Here is a 24,369-nt window from a genome sequence, read left to right as displayed (position 1 = left end):
TACCTCTTCTTCTTGGCACATTGGACAACCCTAGCAAAATCGGTGCTTTTATGTTATTTTCTACCATCCTTTTCCAGTAATATTTTCTGGCAGTGAATCTCTTTCAGTAGCTTGTATATCCTTGCATATTCCTTCTAGCCCAACATTTTTAATGTCAGGCTACAGATCTTATTCAGGTTGAAACAGCGAATGGTCTTTAATGGGGTTTCTATGGTGACTTTTTTAACACGCTCCTGAATGAATTGATCTTCACAAGACTAGCTTTAAAGTGGGATCTTGTATCTTTAACACCTCCATTTTACAGCTGTGGTTGTATCACTTCTGCCTCCTTTTCTCTGAACTATAAAGCTAACAGGGGCTGCTACCCACAGCCAAAATGCAAAATCCAAAGCAAAGAGAGAGACTCGCAGCCCTCTAATGATACAAAAAGCTCTTCCTGACTCTGCAGACCATGGCAAATAAAAGCCGAGTTGCAATTGATACCACCATGCACCTAAAGCAGCAACAACAGACTAGAGAACAGGGGGAAAATCTAAAACTGAAAATTAATACCCCTTTTTCATTCTAATTGTGCTTGTTTCTCATTTCTAAGGCTTTGCACAGCAGTGCAAATTCTTCTTGCAGCTACACCGGGCTGTATGCTGGGGATCTACCTGCGTTCTACGCAGCGCTCCACGCGTGTGCATGGGCACAGAAGAAGGGGAAGGTCAGTAAAATAACCAGGGCTGAACCATGTGAGTGCTTCACTGCTGCATCAAAGACATGACCGAGAAATTTTCCTTTGCCAGATCCCCCCAGGCAGCTTCCCTGAGCCCAAGCAGCCTCTTGGAGTCGTTCCATGCACAGCTGCCCTCCCCGCCTTCTTAACCAGAGTCCTTCAGGCCCTGCAGGCTTCCCTCTGTCTTTACAGTGCAACAAACTCTGCAAAAGCTCCTTAGACTTGTCTAAATCACCTGCTTTTTGAAGGAAAGCTCCATTTTTTTCAGCATCTCTTCATTCCTGTGGAGCCTTTTTCATGCCTTATCTTTCCAAGGATAACGGGCAAAATTTAGCACTCAACAACAAGAAAAAAATAAATAAATAAATAAAAGGTTATTCAAAACTGTGTTGAAGATTGTTGATGAATTTTCTGCCTTTAGCCAGGTCAGTCTCCAGAATCAGGAATGTATACAAATATGTGCAGACTTTGCTAGGTCTTCTCCAGCTTCTGTTGCAGACACTAGCACTAATGCTGTTGATGCTGACTGCATTTAAACCAGTCCAAACTCAAATGAAATTCCTCTAGTTTAAAACCATCATGTGAAAAACAAGAATAAGGCCTGTATCTTTCAAAAAACACTGCAAATTAAGAGTTATTTTTTTTATAAACTATATCAATGAGAGATGGTATGGTAATCCACTGCAAAATGAAGAAGAAAAGCTGCAGTGAAAGAGCTGGATGCCTTTTAAACTATAAGTCTATGAGTGACACTATGTTTGTACGTCCTTAGCACAGCTGGAGCCAGCTTTAGGAGAAAAAAAAAGACATATATTGAAGCATTACCATAAAACACAAGACCAGAATCCTGGCATGTTAAGTTTCACAAACATCTATTTGGATGTAGAAAGCCTTACTGATAAAACTACTGTACTTTTCAAACTGCATCTCTCTGTTTTGCACATTAAGTGCAAAGGTGAAGATGTAACTGAGGCACAAAGTTATTGACTGAACTGCGTGCAGTAATTTAGCAAGGATGCGAAAGAACCAAGAAGGGAGCTGGAAGCTCCTCTTTAGGTGACAGGCTGACTTCATAACATGAAGGTTTTGCCAGAACAGACTGTTGAGCTACACTTTCTGCATTTTATCTAAGATAAGGTGGAAATAAAAAGAAAAAAGTTCTCTAAATCAAAACAACAAAATGATAGCAGTAGCAAAATCTTGGATCAGAAAAAAAGAAAATGGAAGAAACTTCTTTGCAGGGTAGAAAGATTGCTTTACATTTTAAGTTGAATAAAAACCCTAATATATTAATAAATATAGACAAAGCCTCAGAATGAAGGAATGAAAGCCTTTGCTGTAGATCTCAGGTGGCTTGTAAATGCCATGGTAATTGGTAGGTTACGCATGCACAGCTAACCAGTTAGACAGCTGCGAGCTTTGGAGAGCTGCTTTGAATTTCGTTTACTACATAGTGCTGAAGAGTCCTGGAGAAGCTGAGCTAAAGTTAGCTATCAGGGTGATCTTTAGACAATAAAGACACTTTATAAACACATCATAGTCCTAGCAAAGCTCTTGTGTCAAAGCATTTTGCCTGTAGCAAGCACCGCCGTTCTTTAAGCGAAGCTGCAACTGTAACGAGTTCAAACAAATGGAGAGCCAAGAGAGGGAGAGCTCCGACTCCGATCAAAGGAACGACTGTTTTGGCTTTGTAACATGTTTTCCAGCCCTAGCTTTAATTCAAATCAAATGCACATCTCTCTTTCCGTTCATGCAGTGCAACCGCAGCGCACGCTTAAGCACAGGAAAGCTGCAAGTGCGTAACAGCATCCAGTTGTACTTGCATCTAATCTGCTATCGACATCAGGCGCTGCGTAATACTTTCCCTTTCAGAAGAAAGCAACTCTTCTCCATCTGTAATTCCTTTAGAAACCATTCCAAGAAGCTAGCCAAACAGCTGCTGGGCATGCAGATCTGATCTTTTCTATTTCTACGCTCAGAAGATGCTCTATTAGCAAAGTGTTTGGGTAGTGAGGGATGTTGTGGCATTACCTCTGCCGTAAGGATCTCACCATGGCATGCACAACACTCCCACTCCAGCAAAATCCATGCAAAGGTTTCTTGTCTAGTGGAACGGAGGACCCTAAAAAGGGCAATTTAATTTGAAGTGATGTCTCCTCATGATCTCCTGCAAGAGCAAATTAGCAGGGTAGTAAAGAGGCCTTTCATTTTATTGGTTCCAAGGGTGCCGTTCTTGCAGTTTTAATGTTACAGCCCTGATCTGCCACTGCTTTTCTCTTTGGTTCTCACCCTGGGAGACAAGTGTCTGTGGAGCTCGCAAGCTGGAGCTTTGCATAAGCTACATGCAGGCAAAACTTTGATGTTCATTGTCGCCTCTGCCTCCGAATATTTGAAAAAGCAGCAACAAGTCTGCCAAAAGCTGATTAATTCAAGTGAAACGCAGCTTCTGGTGCTTAATACACTGCTATATTTTGTTTGCCATTATCTCTCAAGACCAGTGACTCAGCCCTGTGACATGTTCAGCTTGATTGCAGCGTCGACACACGACACCAGCCGCTCAGCTACCGTGGACTTCTATTTCTGTCACCTCTCTTCTTCTTTGAAAAAGCCCAGTGAGATAAAGAAAGGGCAGGCTATTAAATACCATGAAATCTTTCATAAAATAATGGAAAAACGTAGAGAAGCTCTTTGGCTTTTAGCCTTGAACAAATGATTCAGCGAGTGCTTCAGCTGAACTTCAAAACAAAGTGGCTTCAGCAAAGAACGTGAGAAATGGCCAAATTCCTCTTTGCTTCCATGCTGCTCTGCCCCCCACTTGGGTGTCAGCATCTGCCACACACACAGAAGTGGCAAAGACAGAGTCCCCCGGGGTCTTCCTGATGTCCCCAATTTGCCCCTCTTGTGGAGTTAGAGAACCCTAAGCCTGCTAATCTAAAGCATAACCCTGCTAAGGGTAGATTTAGTATGTAAATGGAGGACTCTGGTGTGATTGATGCTGTGAAGAGCATTTTAAAGACATGCAAACTTGTTTGAAGTATTTGTTTTAACTGATTAGTGTAAAAAAATAAGGGATAATTGCCAAACCACTGCCATGGGACCTGATCCAAAGGCCATTCACTTAAATGGGAGTGTTTCCAGGGGCCTCAGTTTGCTTTGGAGAATGTCAATGATCATTAAAAAGATAATTTCTGTGGTTATTTTAACTAATGAGCAGGTGGAAAGTAGCCAAGTACGCAGCATTCACAAGGGGTAACACAGGCTAAAACTTCTTAGTCGTGATCTGTTGTACCTTGCTACTCAAACTCTCCCAATGGCACCAAAAGGAGCTGGGTTTTATTCAACCGGGGAGAGGTTGTAAAAAAAAGTGTAAATGAGCATATATAAAAAAATCAAAATCTGGAGGGCACATAACCACTTGCTTTGCAAACAAATCAGGTTATTTAGAAGAATGAACGAATTCCTGTTAAGAACTCAGTAGTTTTTATTACTCTGTCTAGTCTGATACACAAAATTTCTCAGCATAACTTAATAGCTTTCTTTATTATATCTAACTTACTTGATATACAAAATGTATATAACCTGGTAATGCATAACTTACTTAGTAAAAGAACAAACATTTTGGCTCTCTGATTTTTTTTTGGGGGGGGGGTGTAGGTGATACAATTCTCATCTGCAACTTGACAGGATGTAGAAAATAATTACAAATGAAAAGGTTATTCATAATTTTTAAATGAGTTAATTAGTGAACCCCACCAGAGTCACTCATTACAGTAATTAATAATTGATTATACTTGAAATTAAACACAATTTTTCATCAAAATCTAATTAAATATCTGTCTTTTTGCTTGTTGATTAGAATACTGGGTCTGGTAGAGACAATCTTTGTTAAATATGTTTATGCTGAGCGCAACCATCAAATTTGATTTTTAATAATTGATAGTTCCTTTAGAAATTAGTAATTATGACCCATAATTACAGCAGTTCAACCTGATCAACACTTCTGGCATCTTGCCAGCCATCCTTAGAGTCTGGCAGATGCCACGGTATTCATCTGAATGGAGAAAAAAAAGAGAAAGAAAAAAAGGATGGGAGAGCATTTAATAGACCTACCTTTTAAGCACATTAATGGTGATTTTGAAAAGGAACCTGATCATTTCAGGACTCTGAAAAGGTTTTTGAGTAGGAGAATACTAAGTGGGAAATCAAAGTCTTCTTAATCTATCAAATAGCACAAACCTGCTCAGTCAGAATTACCAGACAGAACTATCCTGTGTTATAAAGAGACTGCTCTGATACCTAGAGATAATGTCCAAAGGAATCATGTTTGGGGCATAAAGAGAATACCAGACAAATGAGAAAGGCAGGTCCAAATGTACATAACAAATGATGAAAATTGACTGCGTACTCAATCAAACTGCTGCTGATTTAACACAGATTAATTAATCACTCCTGCTCCTCTTATGGGAGGCATGGAAGTGACCAAAGTATGAGGCAAGCCAGAAGTGGAAAAGCATCAGTCGTTAAAGAAACACACATAAAAGGAACACAGTCTAAGCAAGCCTTGGTGGTAGTGCTAATTATACTCATGTGGAATGAAAGCAAAAATCCTTCGGTCCAGGCTAGGATTTGTAATTCTAACCGCAAGCTTTTATAGATCATTAGTGCACAGGAAGCCACCGTAAAATCAAAGCCTCACTTGTGTGGTGTGAAATGGGCACTTCTACCTGCACTCATATCTGTAAGCCTGGGACCATTAGAGCCTGCACCACTGGCAGTTTGGAATAGGGCTTTTAGGAATGGACCTCGATAGGATATTCGTAACACAAATATCAAACGTCACTGAAGAAAAAGGGCACCACCCCCACGTTAAAGGGTGCAAAATGCAATTTTCACCCTTAACAGTTCAATTACTCCTGCAGCGAAAACTGTCAACCACTAGAAACCAATGAAATTCGAATCATACTCAGTTCAAGCAGAAATCCCACTGGTGCTCCACCCTAACAGCAAATTTTCCAAAATCTCTCTTATTGTAAGACGCTTCTGGGCCATGATCTAAACACAGTCCTCCCTATCCCTTCAGGTTACTCTGTGAACTTCAACACAAATGCTTCAATGGCTAGGATGTGTCCCCAAGACACAGAAGAAAAGGACACTTTTACACATCCGGATTCTGGTTCTGGCCCTGGTTCTTCCACTGAAGCCCACAGGACAGAAGTCCATCTGTCCTGGATGGGGCCATGTTTAGGACATGCACTTGGATGGTTGTTTCAAAGGGCAGCTTTGAGAAAACATGGAGAAAACGGTGGGCTTGTCTTCACATTGCACTTCATGGTGCCCTTTTCTCTTCAGAAAGTAGGCAGTGTGTGTTGTTTAATCGGAGCACCCCATGGCATGTTTTACTTCTGCCTCCATTACAAGCACTAGGTCTTTCACCTCGGTTATGTCAACATACAACTTATTTCCAAGCCAGTACGACTACTGCCAACCTGTCCCCCAAACATTAGCTTTATGGGGTGGGGTCTGCAGATGAAGGAGATATAAAAAAGCAGAGAAACGAAACCAGCTTACCTATAAAATACGCCAGCAGGATCACCAGCGTGACGGAGATGACGATGGCGCTGAGCGCAGCGCATTTCCAGTTACAGTACTTGTAGGGTTTCTTCAGGTTAAAGGCAGGCCTGGAGAACGTGCTCCTGGGCAGGGGCCTAGGGGGAGGTGAGTACACAGTGCTGGACGTCAAGGGATATCCCGGCGACGTGGTACAAAAAAGGGGAGAAGTGCCTCCAGGTTTGAACAGGAAGTGCCTGGGGGAAGAAAGACCAAGAGCGGGTGACTCCTCGGGACGCTGCGAGCGGCAGGAGACGCAGGGGTGACAGGATGGCGACGGCTGCCGGGACGAGGACAGCAGCTCCACACAACGCTGGCTCAGAACATGGATGGCATGCACAGAAGAGAAGAGTCAAAAAACACAGGCAAGTCACACGGGTTAAAGGAAAATAGAACTAAAGAAGTCACAGTGCCAGCAATGCCACAGGGAGCTCTTCGCGGGCAGCTGTCACCTCTGTGGAAAAGCTGACTTTATGGTGAAATGGATATCCCAAGTACAACGGGGACACACTGGTGGCACGGGCGCTACTGAAGGCCTGCTCATGGTCCCTGAGACACCCTGGGCTTGGATGTGGTTGGACTCAGGAAGAGAGGACATTCATCTAACTCGCTATATCGATCACTGCATGATAGTGGGGTTGTTTTTTTTTTTTTTTTTCTTTTTTCTTTTTATATATAGAAATGCTGAATGGAGATGGGGAAAGAGAGCTTAAGCCATTCCATAGCACCCCAAGTGTCATGGAGGGGAATATTCACACTGTCTCCTCCTGGCAAATTTAAGAATTTGAGTTTAAGGACAATAGTGTGGCCAAGGCCAGCAAAGCTTGGAGTTCAAGTTGCATAGAGCCAGTGGGGAGAGACACCAGGATGGCAGTTCAGAGCACTTGAGCTTGATGCCTACCTCTAAAAGTGTGAATTATGGTCAGTGGCAGTGTATCCCGTCCAGTGACACATTGGAAGACGCAATATTTGCTCATTACTAAAAATGCAGCTTGTGAGCCAGCCCACGAGGACCTTGTTTGAGTCTCATGAAAGCCAGGGAAAAAAAAGCCCACTGCAGTCCATGAGTTCCTTAAACAGAAATGTGTCAATGGGAGACCTTTCCATGGGAATCCTTAAATGAAAAGCTGAATTTTGGTAGGGCGCTTCTCACGAAGTGCAAAGCATTCGAATTCCAAGAGTGAGACTTGGGAAATGGAGCTGACTCTCGGATCACCATGCCAATGGCAAACAGAAGTCCTTGTGCTTGTGAGGGCTGATCAGCATCCCCAGGACTGCTAGTATCTTCTGCCGTGCTTTTAGGGGCCAGATACTCAGCCTGCATAAACGGGCATGGATCGCTGGGAGCCAGTCAAGCCGTGGATTATACCAGGTGAAGACTTGACTCTATCTATCTCCCTGTTAAAGTCACTTGTACAGTAACAGGGGCAAATGCTGCATGCAGAAACATCAACATGCAAAAAAACTAACTAATTCATGCAACATCAAGTGACATGGAAGTCTCTGAAATAAGTATTTATAGTTTTACAGCCATGGTTTTATTTGCACTCTTAGCATGACTGTTGAGCATTAGAGAAAGATTCATTATTTCCACTATGCTCTCATCAAAACATTCATTTTTACAAGGATTCAGTTCTTTTTCTGTGTTTTAGAAAGTATTTATTTAGCTACAGAAATATCTGGCCCAAGCAAAGACGTACCAACAGTGTTCAAGGACACCACTTAATCTTCAGCTGATGATGATTATCAAATTAGAAAATGCCAATACAAGGTCCATGTTTTGGGCACTAAGCATCGTTTTAGAAGGTGTTTATAACTTAAAAGTTAAGCGATCAAAAGTTAAGTAAAGATATCAGAATGGGTGATTGAGTCAAGATCAAAGGCTCGGCTTTAAAGAGATAAACCACTAGTATTAGAAGACACTTTGGATCTTTTGGGAGATAATGTACCTGAAGTATATTGGTTTAACAGTAAGTATCAGGCAGCTGGCATAAAAATAGCTTAAGGTCTTTATCAAAATGAAATTAATCTTACTCTATACAGTATTCTAAATTGCTGTAAGTGCTTATTATTAGTGAAATGATTTTCAAAATCAGGGAAAAAAGCAAATGGAATGCTGTGGATCACCCTCATATTAATGAGTCTGCCATTAATATTTACAGGGCACAGTGCTCCAAGCTCAAGAATCTCTTTTTCTTTTCTTTTTGAAAAAAAAAAAAAAAAACACTCTGGAAGGGGCCAGCAATGGTGTTGCCCCTACACATCACTGATATGACCAGATGCTTTCATGCAAGGATCATAATGACTGAACATAAACAGGAAGACCACAGAAGTGTCACATACCCATCATTGTAAGCACCGTCATGTCGGGAGGAGGTGAGAATGTCCATCTCAATGAGGTTGTCCTGCAATGTCTCTAGGAATGTCTGCTTTGCTATGTTTCTACATACATATGGAAACATGAATGAAGCCAGTGAGTCATGCATATATGAAGTGTGATCTTATAAACCACAATGGTTATAGTGCAGTTGTGCATGGAATTAGAATGATGGACCATATATTTATATGTATAAGACACTACACATATACATATATAGCTTTTAAGAATGCTCACTTCTCTACATATACACTATATATATGCATATACACACATATAAGCACACAAGCCCATGTGCATGTATAAAAAATGTTGATGCCTTTGTTCATTTCACATTATTTATCGCCAGTGACAAATGAAACCTTCTGAACTGCTGGATTCAAAAGAGCAGATTTCAACAGAGCCCAGCTGCAACCTTGTTAATCTTCAGCATCTGTGTTATTGTTGCCCTGAAAAGGCACATCACAGCATCCCACTGAGGCCGCTGCCCTGGTTCCAGTTCCAGCTAACGGCGTCGTGGACCTCTAGCAAACAGCTCATCCTGATGATAAAATCTGCCACTCACTCTTTTAAGTTCCAGTCTGCCCTGGGGAATCCTTTAATTAGGAATTTGATTAATTTGTTTTTCGTTGTGGAACAATGACAGTTTGATATTTAGAAGTTTCAAAATTCAAGTTTTCATCAATGTGAATACTCCAAATAAAAAGTTTTTCAAGGACACACAGGCAGAAGCTGGAAAAAAATAAAGTTATGTTATAAACCCACATTCCAATAGCAGGGCAGTGGCTGTGGTCTGGATAAGATAGGCAATAGGCTAGACACAGCGCCTGCATGTGAAAAAGCCTGGTTTGGATTTTGCACACAATAGTGGTTTTATGCAATATCTGACCTCTCCTGCATGTGCTTTGATGAGTCCCTTTTTGACCCGTATATGCTAAACTGCTTTGTACTTTTTAAGGAGAATAGCAGGCGCATAAATAAAGTCAGAGGCACAGCTGGGAACAGATCGTGTCTTTCTCACCTTCAGGCTTGTTTCTCAAGACCAGGCAAAAGAAAATCCTTTTTTTTTTTTTTTTTTTAAACAAAAAACAGTCCAGATTCTGCCCATGTCTGTTTTCAACATCAAAACTGAATCTAAACCTGAATCTGAGTAAATTCCCTGGCCAAAACTAGCAACAGGAAAATAACAGTGTTAGGACAGTTTATCACTTTTCAGGATTAAGCGCTTACAGGATATAAGTGACATAATGTCAACTCAGACGAAACTCCCTTGTCAAAGAAACTGGATTCAGGTAACATTATACCAAGGGAAAGCACCCTTGTCATATTATATGGACCCTGATACTGTCTCTTTTAAAATGTTCTTAACCTTAATTTTCATCTCCACATCCTCCTCTTCCTGTTGCTAATGCCAGGGCTTGTTTAGTGCAGCCCTCTGCTTTTGTTGGCTCTGGGCTGCTTTGACAACCCAGAGCTACTCCTAGATCTGAGGGAGAGTAAAAGGGATTCATATTCATAGCTTTGGAGCAAAGGGAATCGACATGCATGAGCTGTGTGCCATAGCACTTGAGACATCAATCCATCCCCAAGTGTTTGCTGCTTCCTCACATTCCCTAGGAATGCAGGGAAGGTTGGATGTTGAATTCAATACAAAAAGAAGCAACGTAGGTGCGTGCGCTGAACATTTATTGGCTAAGAGGCCAGGCACCCAGCAACGCTAATCAATAAAAGTTCATCAGCAGTTAAAATCCATGTCGAACTGGTTCCATGCATTTCAGTTGTGGATCGTCGATAAAGCAGGAGAGAGGCTCATACAATGTTTTAATGGATACATTCGTAGCAGTGCAGTCACTGGGTCACTGCGGTGAGCACTGAATCCCTGTCCTCGAGGAAGGCTGGGTAGGTTTTGCCCCCTTGAACATTACCTGGGAATAGCTGTTTACAAACCACTTTTCTTGACATGAGTTGTGGTGGCAATACCTGACCTGACATGATTACCATGTGAAATTTCCTGGAGTAAAGGTGTGGTGAAAACTACTGGTTGTCAACCAAATGTCCATCTGGTTGGCATTTATGGGCTCCCTGCAAGGTCAAGTGTAGAGGAATGGAAAGGGAGCCACAGAAAGAAAGGAGAGAGAAATAAATATGGGGAGGACTGACTTACCTGTCAGGAGGGATTGCTCAGCAAAGATGTTTTCATCACAACTTTGATAAAACAGTGCATTAAGGCAGCAGAAATGGGAGCAGAGCAGGGAAAGAAAAAGGAAGAGGGAGAAACAGAGAAAAGGGAGTAAAGGGAAATAAATGAAGAGGAGAGATAAAAGGAGAGAAGGGGCTTTTCCTGCAACATATACATTCTCATAGATGTGGGATATGGCTGTCACGTTAGTTGTGCATTTGTGCTACACCTTTTGACTTGCCTTTGCATTACACTAAAATCCTCCATTCTGAATACTGCCTGGAGTCCACGTCAGTAACCTCATCACACTCTGGGATGCGTAAAATCTATCACTGAAGGCACCTTGTGATGGTCCCTGTTTAAAAGGCATGGCTTTTTCTTCATGTTTTCTCTCTCTGTTAGTCAATATGGTTTTTTAAAAAAAACAAAATTCAACTATTCCATTTTTGACATGAGATTACTATAATCTCCTATTGCTATACTTCAAAGGCCTTAATTCTTGGATTAACGTCTCTTGACTAGGATTTATTTTTACATTTGGTCATTTTAGGCCAAGGTCATTTTGGGTCCTACAAAAAGAACTGAATGGGGCAACTCTGTTCTGGTGGGGCAGCTCTATTCCATAGAGGTGGATTTGGGCATCCAAGTTTGCTAAGCAGACACCAAACCCCATCTTTTATGTCTACAGAATTCCCACAGAAGGAAATGGAAGATCTGTGCATGTCAGAAGAGCGGTTTATTAGAGCAGAGATTTGTCAGAGATTTACCATTTATCATCCATGCAGCGCAGTCTCTTCGCATTATGACTCCATTATAACGTGTATTACTTTCTTAATGTTTGCGTAGTGAAGGAACAAAAGCCTGTCAGTGATGTTTGGTAAATGTGCAGCTTTGCTGTTTAGCATAAAATTACACATTTTTTTCCAATATGTTCTTTGTTTGCGGGTACATGTGACAATGTGGTGCCATTCACACCCGCATGTCAAAAGCCACAAGATTAGTCTCCAAATGTTTTATACCTCTGGTAATAAATAAAATGATTAAACTGAGGATCAATTACAAATGTTTTCAATTTCTGATCCCTGTGAATGCCCTGAATGATGCAGAAGAATTTCTTCATCTACGCAGACTTCAAATGTCCGTCTTAACCAGTCTGGTTAAGAGTAATAATATGGTCAACCCAACTTGCAGAAAGAACCAGCTACTTCCTATCTGGAAAAGATTTCATCCACACTGATTTGGTGAAACAGAAGTAGACAGTCTTTAGAGATGTACTTGGTTACAGTTTAGTAGAAGCAGTCCAGAACTAGCCAAATAAATAATTGTTCTATAAGCCCCTTTCTTTCTTACAGTTTGGTGAGATGACTCTCTGGCTGCCAGATGGCTACCAGAACCGGACAAATGGGGACAGGATGTTTTTAGCAAAGTGTTTTTATCTCCATTGGTCCATCCAGCAGGTTCTTCCCTCTTATTCTAAGGCGGTAAATTGTGCTGAGAAAATCCAACCAGATGTGGGGGTGTTTGAACACTAAAAATTTACACCTTGCTTTAGAAAAGGTGCATCGTCTAGGTGTTACAAGGAAAGATTGTAAAGGAGCAAGATTTATCTGTGGCTGTTATAGCTGTGGGCCTCCTCCAGAATTATAGTGCAAAAATCATAAAAGGACATCAGGACTGGGCCCTAAATATTCTTTTTTTTTTTTTTTTTTTTTTTGACACCAAAATGAAAGTCATTGCTTGAGTACGTATGCTTAAGAATTAGTAACACAATGTAATTACTGAAACTGTTGCCAAATCACACTTGCTGTACTAGCTTATAATTTTGTCCTAATCTTTTGGAGCCAGCTTCTTCGTTATTTTTGTGTTGTTGTTGTTGTTATTTTTAATCAAGCAGTTTCAGAGAAATTAATTATCCTTAAATGCCAGAAAATGTTACATTGAGGCCTGCTTTGCTGGTTTCTGGGGGCCAGCAAACTCAGCTCCCTCTCAAACAGATCAATAGACACATTCATTTTTAAAGACTGTTTTCTTAGGAGAAGCTGGCAAAATTGGGCACATTTTGTCCCTGGATACAGGCATCCAGCTACCACGGACCTCAGCGAGATTCCCACCAGAGTGAAGTGACAAATTTAGCCCCTGGCTCTGTTTTCAATTAGTAAATGTTTTTTACTCTCAAAATTCTTTCTTGTTGACTTGAAAAGGTAAGACAAATGAGAGAGCTAAGGCAAACAAATAAGTGTAGCATGTTAGGCCTCAAAGACATCTCCCAAAGCTGGAAGAGGTGGATTACGGGTGCTAACGAGTAGCAAAGATGAGGCAGGAGAGAGAGAACAGAAAAGCAGAGTTTCAAGTCAAACAGCAGCAAGTGGATGCACTCACAACGAGATGGGAGGATTGAGGCCAAGGGATCATAAGCGCCACCTTCCCCCCAACCGACGCATTTGGAGAAAGAGCTAAACAACGTTATGAAGTAGAACAACTCCGTGCTGCTTGTTCCTGGCAGAGTGAGTGGTTGCATATGTGGGAAGAAGCTTTAGAGATGAACAGAACATTATTCATTGATTTTTACCCTGCTCTCGTGTTGTATGCTTGCTGGGGCAACGTTGTAGGAGAGTAAAATGCAGCAACACACCTCTCTTGTTAGGACATACAGGATCAACCTTTGCTGAATGATGTCCTACAAAAGTATCTGCTTGATGAGGTGAAGCTAGAAGGCTAAATCTCTTCAATACATTGACTGATTTCAACTTCTTAAATAGGATATTGATTTATGCTACCACATAGGAAGAAAAGATATTAAAGGAAAAAAAAAAAAGAACACCAAGAACATTTTAAACTATGATCTTGGTTGAACATTTTAATCTATGATCTTGGTTCCAATTTTAAATGAAGAAAATAACCTTACAAACAGCTGTTAAAACCAATATTTTCAGTTTATGAAAGCTGAGCAATTTCCTCTTCACTTAGCCTAAATAAAAAGACACAAGGAAAAACATACTCAAATCAAAATACATCAGCTAAACATCAGTGCACAGACTGAAATGCTAGCTAAACAAACGTACACATTTTCCATCACATCCCCAGCACACAAAATCAGAGCACTGTGAAGAGCTCAAGGAAACGACCTACCTAGTCTCCAGCGGGATGTTGCTGTTAAGTAACCAGTTGTCCTGAGCATGGGCTGGCTCCTGGGTGCCGGCTGGTTGTTCTCCAGAAAGAGAGTGGTCAGTAGGCGCTGGGCTGGGGTTGCTGCGTGGCGTGAAGTTCCCTCTGTTCAGGGAGTTGATGGAGGCCGCGTGATGCTGGCTTGGGGTGTGAGCGTGGGATATTGGAGGTGGCGGCGTTCGGAGCCTCGAGTGGTTCTGAAGGTTTGCAGGATGATCTGAAACAGAAGCAAAATGTTTTTAGAGCTGAGGATTCGAGTCGTTCCGTACTCCACTCGCTTCTAGGGAGGCGCTTTTAAAATGTATGAAGGCTGGGATGGCACATATCCCACAACAAACTCAAAAGGCCAGTACAGTCTTGTTCCTTATGTTCTAATGACACGTGTATTGATCCACCAACTGGCTGGAAAAATTCTTCGGTTTCATGCAAGAATGTTCCGAAAGCATCAAACTCTGCAAAAGGGCTGCCCTGACAGCCAAGTTAACTCCGATGAACAACTGCACCTGCAAACTGCAATCCATCTAGTGACACTGATCTGTGATAAAGCATGAAAAATGCAACCAGCCTGGATAGATAAAATTTAGAACAATGTTGTGATGGATACACGGTGAAGTTTGTTTTGCCAGTTTTGCCAGAGTTTGGCCAATAGTTAAGTCAACAAGCAGGCTGAGAACACATTTCATCACGGAGTTTCAGGAAAGCCATAAAACAGTGTCAAGATTATATAATCTGACAAAAGTCAGCAGTTTATATTGGTAGAGAGATATTCAGATTAAGAAAAAAAAATGTGGCATAAAAACTGAGATGTCATGAAAATTAAAAAAATGTATGCGAAGAAAGATGTGAAGAATGGCTCTGGTTATCAGTGTTATGACTCCTTTCAGTAAAACTCCAGAGATTACTGTTTGTTAGGCGAAAGAGCCTGAGGATAGTGGATTTGAGGAAATCTAATGCCCAATCTAGTGGTAGATTATATTGTTATTTTTATTTTTTAACTAGCCAAGGATTTTTTTTCCTACTTTTTCTGGAAATGAAGTAGTAATTTTTTATGGGACTGGAGGGAAATCAATGACACCGGGGACAGGACAAAGAATACTTTCCTTACAAACTTTCCTTGAGAATACAAATTCATTCCTTACTAATTTCAGAAGGCTTAATTTAGTGAGTCATTAGGATACAGCAATTACTTGGCTTTCTGTCTGAAAAAGATGGAGATCATATCAATCTACCAAGCAGACATCTATATAATGAAAAACTGCAACTTATTTATTTTCTCATTAGGGAGCTCAGCACTGAAAGAACTGTACACAGCCCAAAATTATGATGAATGATATCAAAAACTTGACACTTAATGACATTCTGAAACCTGCATTGGCCCTTGGATTCAAAAGAGTAGCAGGGAAAGTTTTACCGGATCTCTGGAGCCTTCTGATTTTTTAGACATGGAAGATGAGGTCGAAAGATGTGCAAGACACATCCCATCCATCTCCTTGTATTAACTCAAACTATATTATTTTATGAAAACTGCAGCAGATTTTACCAAAACTCTTGAGTTGGTCCATCAGAAAAATAGAAGGTGTAAATCAAGAAGATGCTGTTGTATCTCCTTCTGGCTTTGCTAGGCTAGGCATGGAAACGGGGGTGTATTTTCCACTCAGAGAACCAAATGCTATTGGGTTCCGACTCATTTTATATTATAATGTCAAAGAAGGTGAGACGAACACCTTAAAAGCACCTGTTCTTTCAGTTGTACATAAGAGCAGTCTAGAGCAACCAGGTCAAACAAGAGGTTCATGGTGGACACTGCTATCAGTAAGTCTGACATCTGCAACACCATGTGAACTGAAGCACTCAACTGCTGTGGGACTGGACACCACTGGAGACTGTCACTTAACTGAAGCCCTGAGCACAAAGATAGTGAAAGGACAGAGGAAAAATCCTGCTGCTGGCACTGAATCCAGTAAAAATGTGTCATTTTTGTCCTCTATTTGCATACCCTCTGTGATTTCTTTGCTAAGTAAAGTCAGCCCATCTATCTAGCTTAGATCTATGCGATTCTTCATGGAACTTAATAGATTGTATTTACTTTTCTGACAACTAGGTAGCTCTTTCCCCCATAATATTTGCAATTTTATTCATATACAAATTCTGAACTCTTATGCCATGTCTAGCATTATTGAATATAATGTACTTTGACTAGGATTAGCACCTTTTTCTTTTTTTTTTCTTCCTCTCACACAGAGGAACATTAGCAAAAAGTACAGATGAAAGACCAAGCTATGAAATCTTCATACGGAAAATAATTCCTACATGTGTTCAGGATTTGTATGACGAGACGAAGCTAATGAGGTCCTGACTGCCTGTGGTCACCAAAGATCCCATCAGCTTCACAAAAGACAAGGCAATCCCGAGAAACAAATTATTTCCTTATTGTCCGAAATTATAACTGTCCCTTTAATAGAACATGCTGTTTTTATCTTCCTCCAAATTTCTGAGTGATATTAACATGTGTTATATGTTATGTGTTATATGTGTTATGTGTTATATGTTATAATTCCCCAACTGGAAGGAGAACTTCAGTGCTGGCTGCAGTTGCTCTCTTCCTTAATGTGTGCGCCTATATTTTATACAGTGGGAAGATGTCTGATCATTCCGTTATATATCACTCATAAACACCATATATTTATAGCTACCTAGGCAGCATTGATTTTATTCAGATCTCTCCATGGAGGTGGCTTAAAGTGGAAGTAAGTTAAAGTTTTCTACATCTAACATCAAATCTTTATCGGGACAACAAGCTCCTGGGAATTCAAGCAGGGCTGTGGGATGACTTTGGCCTTCAAAGGGGCAGTAAAATCCCTGTCGCGTGCTCGGACACTGTGTGCCAGTTCCCATGAACAAGTTCAGTGTCTCCAGGAGGTGGATGTAGGAGGCTAAATAGCTGTGAACTTAATGAGCACCCCCAGGAGCCTCGTTTCCCCTAATGGGTTTCCCAAGCGTGTCGCACATGGAATGTGGAAGTGCTCAACTGCAATGAAACACTGATAATCTGATTGTCAAAAATGCCAAGAGAAATCAAGGTGCTATTGTGTTGTCTTTTATTTTTTTTTCTGTTTATTTAACAATAAAATGTCTTTGACTAACACTGAGGTGGCGACCACTGATAAAGCAGAGCTGAAAGATACCTCAGTTAATGAAGCTTGTTCTTGGACATAACTTAAGAGGGACTTGACAATTCAGTGAATGAAGAACTGAATAAATGCGAGCCATAAAATGACTGCCAGGGAGGAGCTAATGTGGCAAGATTTGAGTAACAGATCTGACGCCCTGCGTTCTTTTACCTTCATCATAAATGAGCAATACTGTTTTGAAATCAGTCTATGGAAAAATTACTCTTTCTATTCATCAGGTTTTGGGATTGAGTTCAGGGCAAATATGTTAACCTCAAAGTGAAAAATATGTTCTCATCTTTTTTTTTTTTTTTCCCCCCAGATTTTCCTGTTTGAATTTGTCATTCATATTCTTGCTCACATTCGCCTTGATGCCTGAGTGGTGCCTGGTTTAGGCCCAGGGAATATTTCTTTCTACTGCCTGTAGATAGAGCCAGGCGGTATGAATCACTCAGTGCTCCCTTGAACTAAAATGCCACAGTAGCTGCGATGACTAACTCGACTTTGGATGACAGTGTTTGTACTCACACGCAGAGAAATCTCCCATTTCGGAGGAAATAATCTTTAAAATAATGAATTTCTGTGTGAGTGACAGAGCCCCCAGGATGATGTTTCAATCTCTACTGCTCACGACCCTACCACCATCAGCCAGGTAAGAGCTGGCAATGCAGGACTGAATTGTGCCTGCTCTGCTGTTAAAAGACAGCTTGGCAGAAGCAGGTTCCTTCCTGGACACATGACAAACCAAGGACAGCATCTGCAAAACCAAAAGCAGGAATATGTAATGCTTCAGCAGGCAGAAAATGGCAAAATGAATGGGAAGAATCAAATGGGGATGTCTGCTCAGCTAGGTTCCTGGTGGCTCCTGGTGACAGCCAGGATCAGGTGCATTTTCTCCTGCTTGTGCAGAATCTAGCTCAATGTGCAATATTTGGACTGGGATGCAGCAACATGAGAAGTGAGCATGTGTCATCTCTGGCACACCGAGCAGGTCCAGGCTGTTGCTGGTATTTCTGAGGTCTGGAGAAGATTTCCCTCCTCCAAAAAGGCTCTGTCTGGTGAGGAAGCCCCACCAGACAGAGTGACAGAGATGGTGCAGAACACGTCTCTCCATCTTCAAGTGATTTAGCGATGCATGAATGTCTCTTTTCCCTTACTAATACTTAAAAACTTGAAATTAATGATGAAATTTGAAGGATCCTTTAAATTCTGAATAACTGAATTTCACCTTCAGAAGCATACCCACCAAAATTGAGTTAGCCCTAGCTTCTTCTAACATCACGAGGAGTGTTTGTACAGTGCTGCAAAATACATGTTTTGCTGTAACAACATCTCGTGCTACCAGTTTTCAAAATAGTAAGCCTCAAAATGACACTGAATCATAAAAGTAGAGAGAACTGCTCTATAACCTCCATTAAATAAGAAATCAACAGTAGGAAAACTGCTTTGACTCTAATTCCTTTCTTTTTATTTTACATTACAGCACAATAGGGAGCTGATATTCCAACAAAGGGTTTTCAACATAGAAGAAAGTTGTCCTTACTATGCTGCTAAAATCAGGAGCATATAATGAAACAAAGCAAAAAAAATAAAAAGAAGACTTCCCCAAGGTTAAGAAGAACGACCACCCAAAAAGTTTCAGAACATAAAAACTGTGGTAATTTTTCATGACAAAACTGCCTATAGTGTCCCTGTGTGCATCTCTAGCCACAATTTGTCTGTTTTAGACATTGCTGGATAAAATACGTACGCCAGGATCAGTGGAAAAACTATCCAGGCTGCAGTAGAGTACAAAATCTTAAAAACAGATTGAAACCACTAGAAAGTGGAACTGGGGGACCTCAAAAACACACAGCAGAAAAGACAAGGGAGCTACTGACTGACAAGCCTAAGCTTTCCAAACATGAGGGCTTCATTCTGAACTATTTCCAAGCTACTCTTACGTTTAAATAGCCCCATTTGTTTAGATGATTTCCATGTCCGTTGCGGCCCCAATCAGGCCCACCTGGACAGCACGTGAGCAGCCCCTCTCAGGCTGTGCAGATTCAACACGCTGTTGGGTTTGCTGCCTTCAGGAAACAGCAGGTGCACAAAATCAAGTCCAGACAAGCCATCTCCTTGGTATTTTTCTCATCAAATGTGTACATTACATGCAAACTTTCCTCTGCGGTGCCAAAGTGCCTTTCCAAAAGCAAAATATTGACTTTGGGCCCTGAAATCAATTTTTCGTTTGATGCCGGGCTGTGAAGCTTTGGCTCTACGTAGTCGATGAGCGCGCTGGGTGGTTGCTTTTGCATCACTTTTTGCATCCAAGTGAATTGCATTCACCCACGAAACACTCTTAAAAAGGTCCGTGTCACTGTTAAAGGCTGCTACACTAAAACCATGGCATTGTCTGTTATTTAAGTTAATAAAAGGGCATCACCGACCGCTAAGAACAAGGCAGAGGCTTCTTATTATTCAGCCTCTGGCAGCTCAGGGAGAATAATTGCTTTAAAGATGGAGAAAAGTGAAATAAATAAATAAATAAAAATGGGGATGGGGAAGCAGAATGGCTGGTGGACTGTAAATGAATTGCTTGGATTTAAGTAATCATAGAATCATAGAATCACAGAATGCTTAAGGTTGGAAGGGACCTCTAGAGATCATCTAGTCCAACCCCCTGCACACGCAGGGTCACCTAGAGCACGTGGCACAGGGCTGCGTCCAAGCGGGTTTGAAGATCTCCAGAGAAGGAGACTCCACAACCTCTCTGGGCAGCCTGTTCCAGGGCTCTTGAGGTTTTGGATAAGTTATTGGTGGGAAGGGAGGTGGTAGCAACGGAGGGATGGAGCATCCGTCTGTGTCCTGGTCTGGGGTCGCTGCCCGTGTCAGATCCCACCCGTTGAGTGTTTCTGAACAGAGACAGCTAAAGTTGGACCATAGCTCCTGAAGAGCCGAGAGCTCTTCTTGTAGGTAAGAGATGCAAGGACACCAGGACTTCTGAAAATATGTACGTGTCTTTTTGATTAAGGTCCCGAAAGGTGGCTTCAGCTCCCAGCTTTTCCATAGAGCAACATGGGCTGCACAGAAACTGCCACCTGGGCCATCAGCGCTCGTGGGGCATCCAGGTGGCCCAGGCTCCGCATGCACAGCCGGGTGCCATCCCTCATCTCCAAGAAACAGCAGCAGCTCTTGGATTTGCAACCCCTTCTCCAACCCCAAGCATATTAAGGAAACAGCTCTTCTTCCACCTGGGGTTATCCTCATGGAAAGAAAGGTGGAATATCTCTGTGCTATTTGGAGTTTATTTCCTTTAGGTGGTGAGCATATGGAAAGGACCATTTAAGCAAATGGGAAAGTTTCAAAGGCACGCAGGTGAGCCTGGTCTGAACTAGCCACAGCACAGGGAAAAAAAATACAATATTCACCCCCCCTTAGCAGTCGGGGGGAGAGATTTATATGATGCAAAAATGCTGTAAAAATGCTGCAAAAATCTCCTGTGGCCATGTAAACTTGCGGACTTCAGCCCCGGCCCCCGGGCACCGCGGGACGATGCCGGCCCTGGCACAGACTTGCCAAGCACAGCCACCCACGGGGTGAGTTTGGCACCTCTTTTCCTGCACCCCCTGCTTGCGAATGCGTCGGTGCGGGGAACGCGTCGCTCCGTATGTCCCGGCGAAGCTGCTGCAACGTGAGCCGGCGCGGCGCAGCACGCTGCCAACAAGCACTAATGCTTTTCATTATTTACTCCACGGAAAGAAAAGGGAAATTTTCATGTTGGCAGTGAGTGAAAAAAAACTATTTAAAGCCTTTGCTGGCAAATGGATTTTTTGTTGTTTTTTTTCCTAACGCGACGCTGTGCCGACTTGTGCACATGTTGCCGCTCAAGCGAAGCAACGCGACCGTGCAGTGCCGGGACCCGCTTGCCATTTTTTTCCCTCATCAGCCCCTTCTCTTCTCCCTTTTATTTTGCTTTTTATCAAAGCCGCCTTGCCCCAAGCCCATCATACCCGAAGGAAAACGGGAGACGGTGCTGCGTGGCAGTGCCGCGAAGAACCCCGCAATGGGCATTAAACTTTTGGGGTTTTATGAACACTCGAGGAGGCCGCTAAAAGCAAAGCAAAAGCATCAGTCTGTCAGGGTACCCCGTGCTGCACTTGTCCAAAACCCTCCGCGACGCAGGGGTTGGACCGGCGCGTACGTCTGTCCGTCTGTTCAGACACCTTCGTATCAATTAATGCAGCCCTGCTGGCAACGCACTTTGGAGCACTTCATGGCATCTAGTCCCATTTTCCACCTTTGAGGTTTTTTTTTTGCTTCTAGATTGTATGATAAAAATTTCTGGCACATGAGAAATACATTTCAGTAAGCTGTACATGCACACAGACCTCAATATTAGGAGAGAAAAAGGACATTTGTCCATGTTTGTTATCCTTTAATTCTGAATGCACCTCCATATACGTCTCTGCCTTGTTACAGGCAGATACATCTCTGCATATGTACATAATAGTTTTTAAGATCCATAGACTCAAATAAACCATATTACAGTTAAAATACTTTGATATTTTCTTAATTCTGGGTTTAACTTTCCTGGTCCCCTAGCAGGAGGCACTGTCTTTACCGGCATCGTACGTTAACGGATGCTTGCAACGCATCAACTTTGATTTTGGTGAATGAGTTCATTTAGAACAAACAAATAATAAGGTTTCTGGTAGACAAAAAAGGCTGCCTTTGCTTTCTGAAAAAAATATAAATAAATAAATAAATAAAAAGGGTGTACCAGAATTATTCTCCTGATTTTTAGCAACGTTGTCCTCAATACAGGAGAAACTGAGGGAAAACACCGACCCTGGCTACATAGCAGCTATTGGCACCTGCACAAGATAGACAAAAACAGTTTTCTTTTTTCTCTCATGATTTTCTATTTCCCATAGCAATTTTGAGTCCAACGATACTGAGAGTGGGCACAACAGTTTGAAGGAAACGTATAAATTTTTTTGCAATGATACTTTAAAAGAAATGTTATGGGCATAGGATTACAAACTGCATGCATGAAACTGGTGCTGGATTATTCTTAGCTCCAAAAATGCCAGCAGGGAGTTTTTGATGCACAGACGGAAACCAGGCACCATCTAGACCATGGCACTCCACATCTCTCACCTTGAAAAATGCACCGTGAACGTTTTAAAATTGAGCCCTGAATAAATGGAACGAGTGCAGGCTCCCAAAGCCAGGTAATTAGCTTGTTCAATAATGTGCTTTGGAAGGACATATTCCTAATATTCTTGCAACTCTAATATTAGCTGAAGACTCGCTTGGCATGAGGCTGCTCCGGAGAGCGGCAGCGCTCGGAGAGCACTTTGGCACCAAGCGTGTCACTAGAAAGCTCAGCCAGATTATCACGAAAGATGAATATTGCAAGGTGCTCTTCATTACTTTCTCTAAGTGCTCTTGACATTCTCTGAAGCAGTTTAGGAGCTCCTTAGAAAAATGTCAAAATAATGCAATAATTTCCTTATAACACCGTTGAATAAGACGTTGGCACGGTGGGAGTTAGAAAGGAAGTTCGGTGCCTTGGGAAGACGGCGCACACACACGCGCACCCACGTATTAGCAGTGACCTCAGCAGGATCAAAACAAGAAATAGTAATTTCGTATGGTTTCAAGGAACTAGATTTAACACTGTAAAAAGGAGATTTTGTCTTATACAACTTGCAAGTATCCTAACATCATCCGTTTTACCATGTAGGAAACTTCCATTCCAAGCTATTTGTTTGGCCAAACAGTTTGCCTTGATGTTGTAGGCAGTGGCTATAAAATTTATTCCTACTCTAACTCTTTTTAAGCAGCACAAATCAAGTTCAGCACCACGTCGTATTCAAATACTGCCTCACTTTTCCAGGGAGAATCCTGGTAAAACTGGTTTAGGGTCTGTCTCAGGCCCCAACTGGCACAACTTGGTGAGAGTTACAGATTTTTGGGGGGGGTTAATTAAGGGGATGATCATAAAGATAAGTTTTATTATCTGTAACTCAAGAACTGCATGTGATGAACGGGTTTGGGGGTTTCTTGGTTCCCTCTGGAGTGCCAGCTGAATGATATACGGTCTGGAATAGGCCCATCCTAAACCACAGGCTGTAAATTAAACAGCGGGATGAAGCAGTGGCTCGGGGGTTTCGGGAACACTACCATAACACATGTTAGTCAGTCTACTCTAAGGGAGCTTCGTTCAAAAATGAGCTTCTAAAAGGGAAGGACAACTGTTTAATAGCACGATTTAAATGAATAATGACTGGATGAGCCTTGAATTTCATGGAATATGTTTATGAATAGAACTTTGGAGAACTTAGTTTTATGCTATGGGTTCCTAAAGCATTTTTTGCATATTTGCCAAATAGACATAGAAATTGCAGGAGAGAATCATTTAACTCATCACGGAGAGGCCATCACGCCCGTGGCTGCAGCACCAGACATTGCTGCACCGAGCATGAAGCCCTGATGCTGCCACAAACCTCTGAATGACTTCAGGAAAGCCAGAAGTTTACAACTCATCTTCTGCAAAAGAAAAAAAAAAAAAAAAAGGCAACGCAAAACCCTAGTAGTTGATGGGAGCTTTAATACTGCAAACCAGGCAGGGCTCGCTTTATTCTTCAGCGTCGGTGATCAAACGGTGACAGGGCCAGCTCGGTGTACGCTGTAGGGATGAAACAGCCCAGCTCCCCGTCAGGGTACCCGTTTGGAAAGGATTTGGCACACGGCTCCCCCGGGGACGCACTGCCCTTGATCTGCAGCGAGCCTCCTGCGCTGTCAACGCTCGCCTTGATCCGCGAGGGAACTTGCTTGATGTCGGTGGCAGTTCCGCGCCCGCCGTGGGCAGCGCGGGGCGCGTAAAGGAAGTTCTCGGAGCTGGGGATGCACGGAGATTGTGCAGCATCTGCTGCCTCACCCAGCAAAACAAACGAGCGGGGTTCGTGGGTACGGGCAGCGGGGAACGTTCAACGGCAGCCGGGCAAAAAAGAAAAATGTCACATTGGAAAAATCGCAAAGTTCCTACCCAGTGGAGGAGCAGAGAAAAGAGCGCGGCAGGGGAAAGCTAGCCTTAAAGAAGGGATCAGTGAGGAAAGGACCAAATTCTCTTCAACCCTTCAGTGATTTTTCTTCTGATTTTTCT

The 24,369-nt window shown here is 42.2% G+C and overlaps 1 protein-coding gene across 1 annotated transcript in view; it reads right to left on the bottom strand.

The window, feature by feature from the left end:
- TENM4 (teneurin transmembrane protein 4) overlaps window positions 1-24,369 on the bottom strand; it is a 364,557-nt gene that overhangs the window by 185,478 nt on the left and 154,710 nt on the right. The window contains 3 exon segments of the mRNA XM_088534989.1: window positions 6,287-6,522; window positions 8,669-8,767; window positions 14,011-14,263. Coding sequence (XP_088391115.1) covers window positions 6,287-6,522; window positions 8,669-8,767; window positions 14,011-14,263 — 588 coding nt within the window.

The sequence above is a fragment of the Tinamus guttatus genome, unplaced genomic scaffold (genome assembly GCF_059628265.1).
Source record: "Tinamus guttatus ecotype Peru unplaced genomic scaffold, ASM5962826v1 Tinamus_guttatus_pri_ptg000602l, whole genome shotgun sequence".
NCBI classification, from domain to species: Eukaryota; Metazoa; Chordata; class Aves; order Tinamiformes; family Tinamidae; genus Tinamus; species Tinamus guttatus.
The sequence above is the reverse complement of the archived record's forward strand: the minus strand, read 5'-3'. Positions and strand labels throughout refer to the sequence as shown.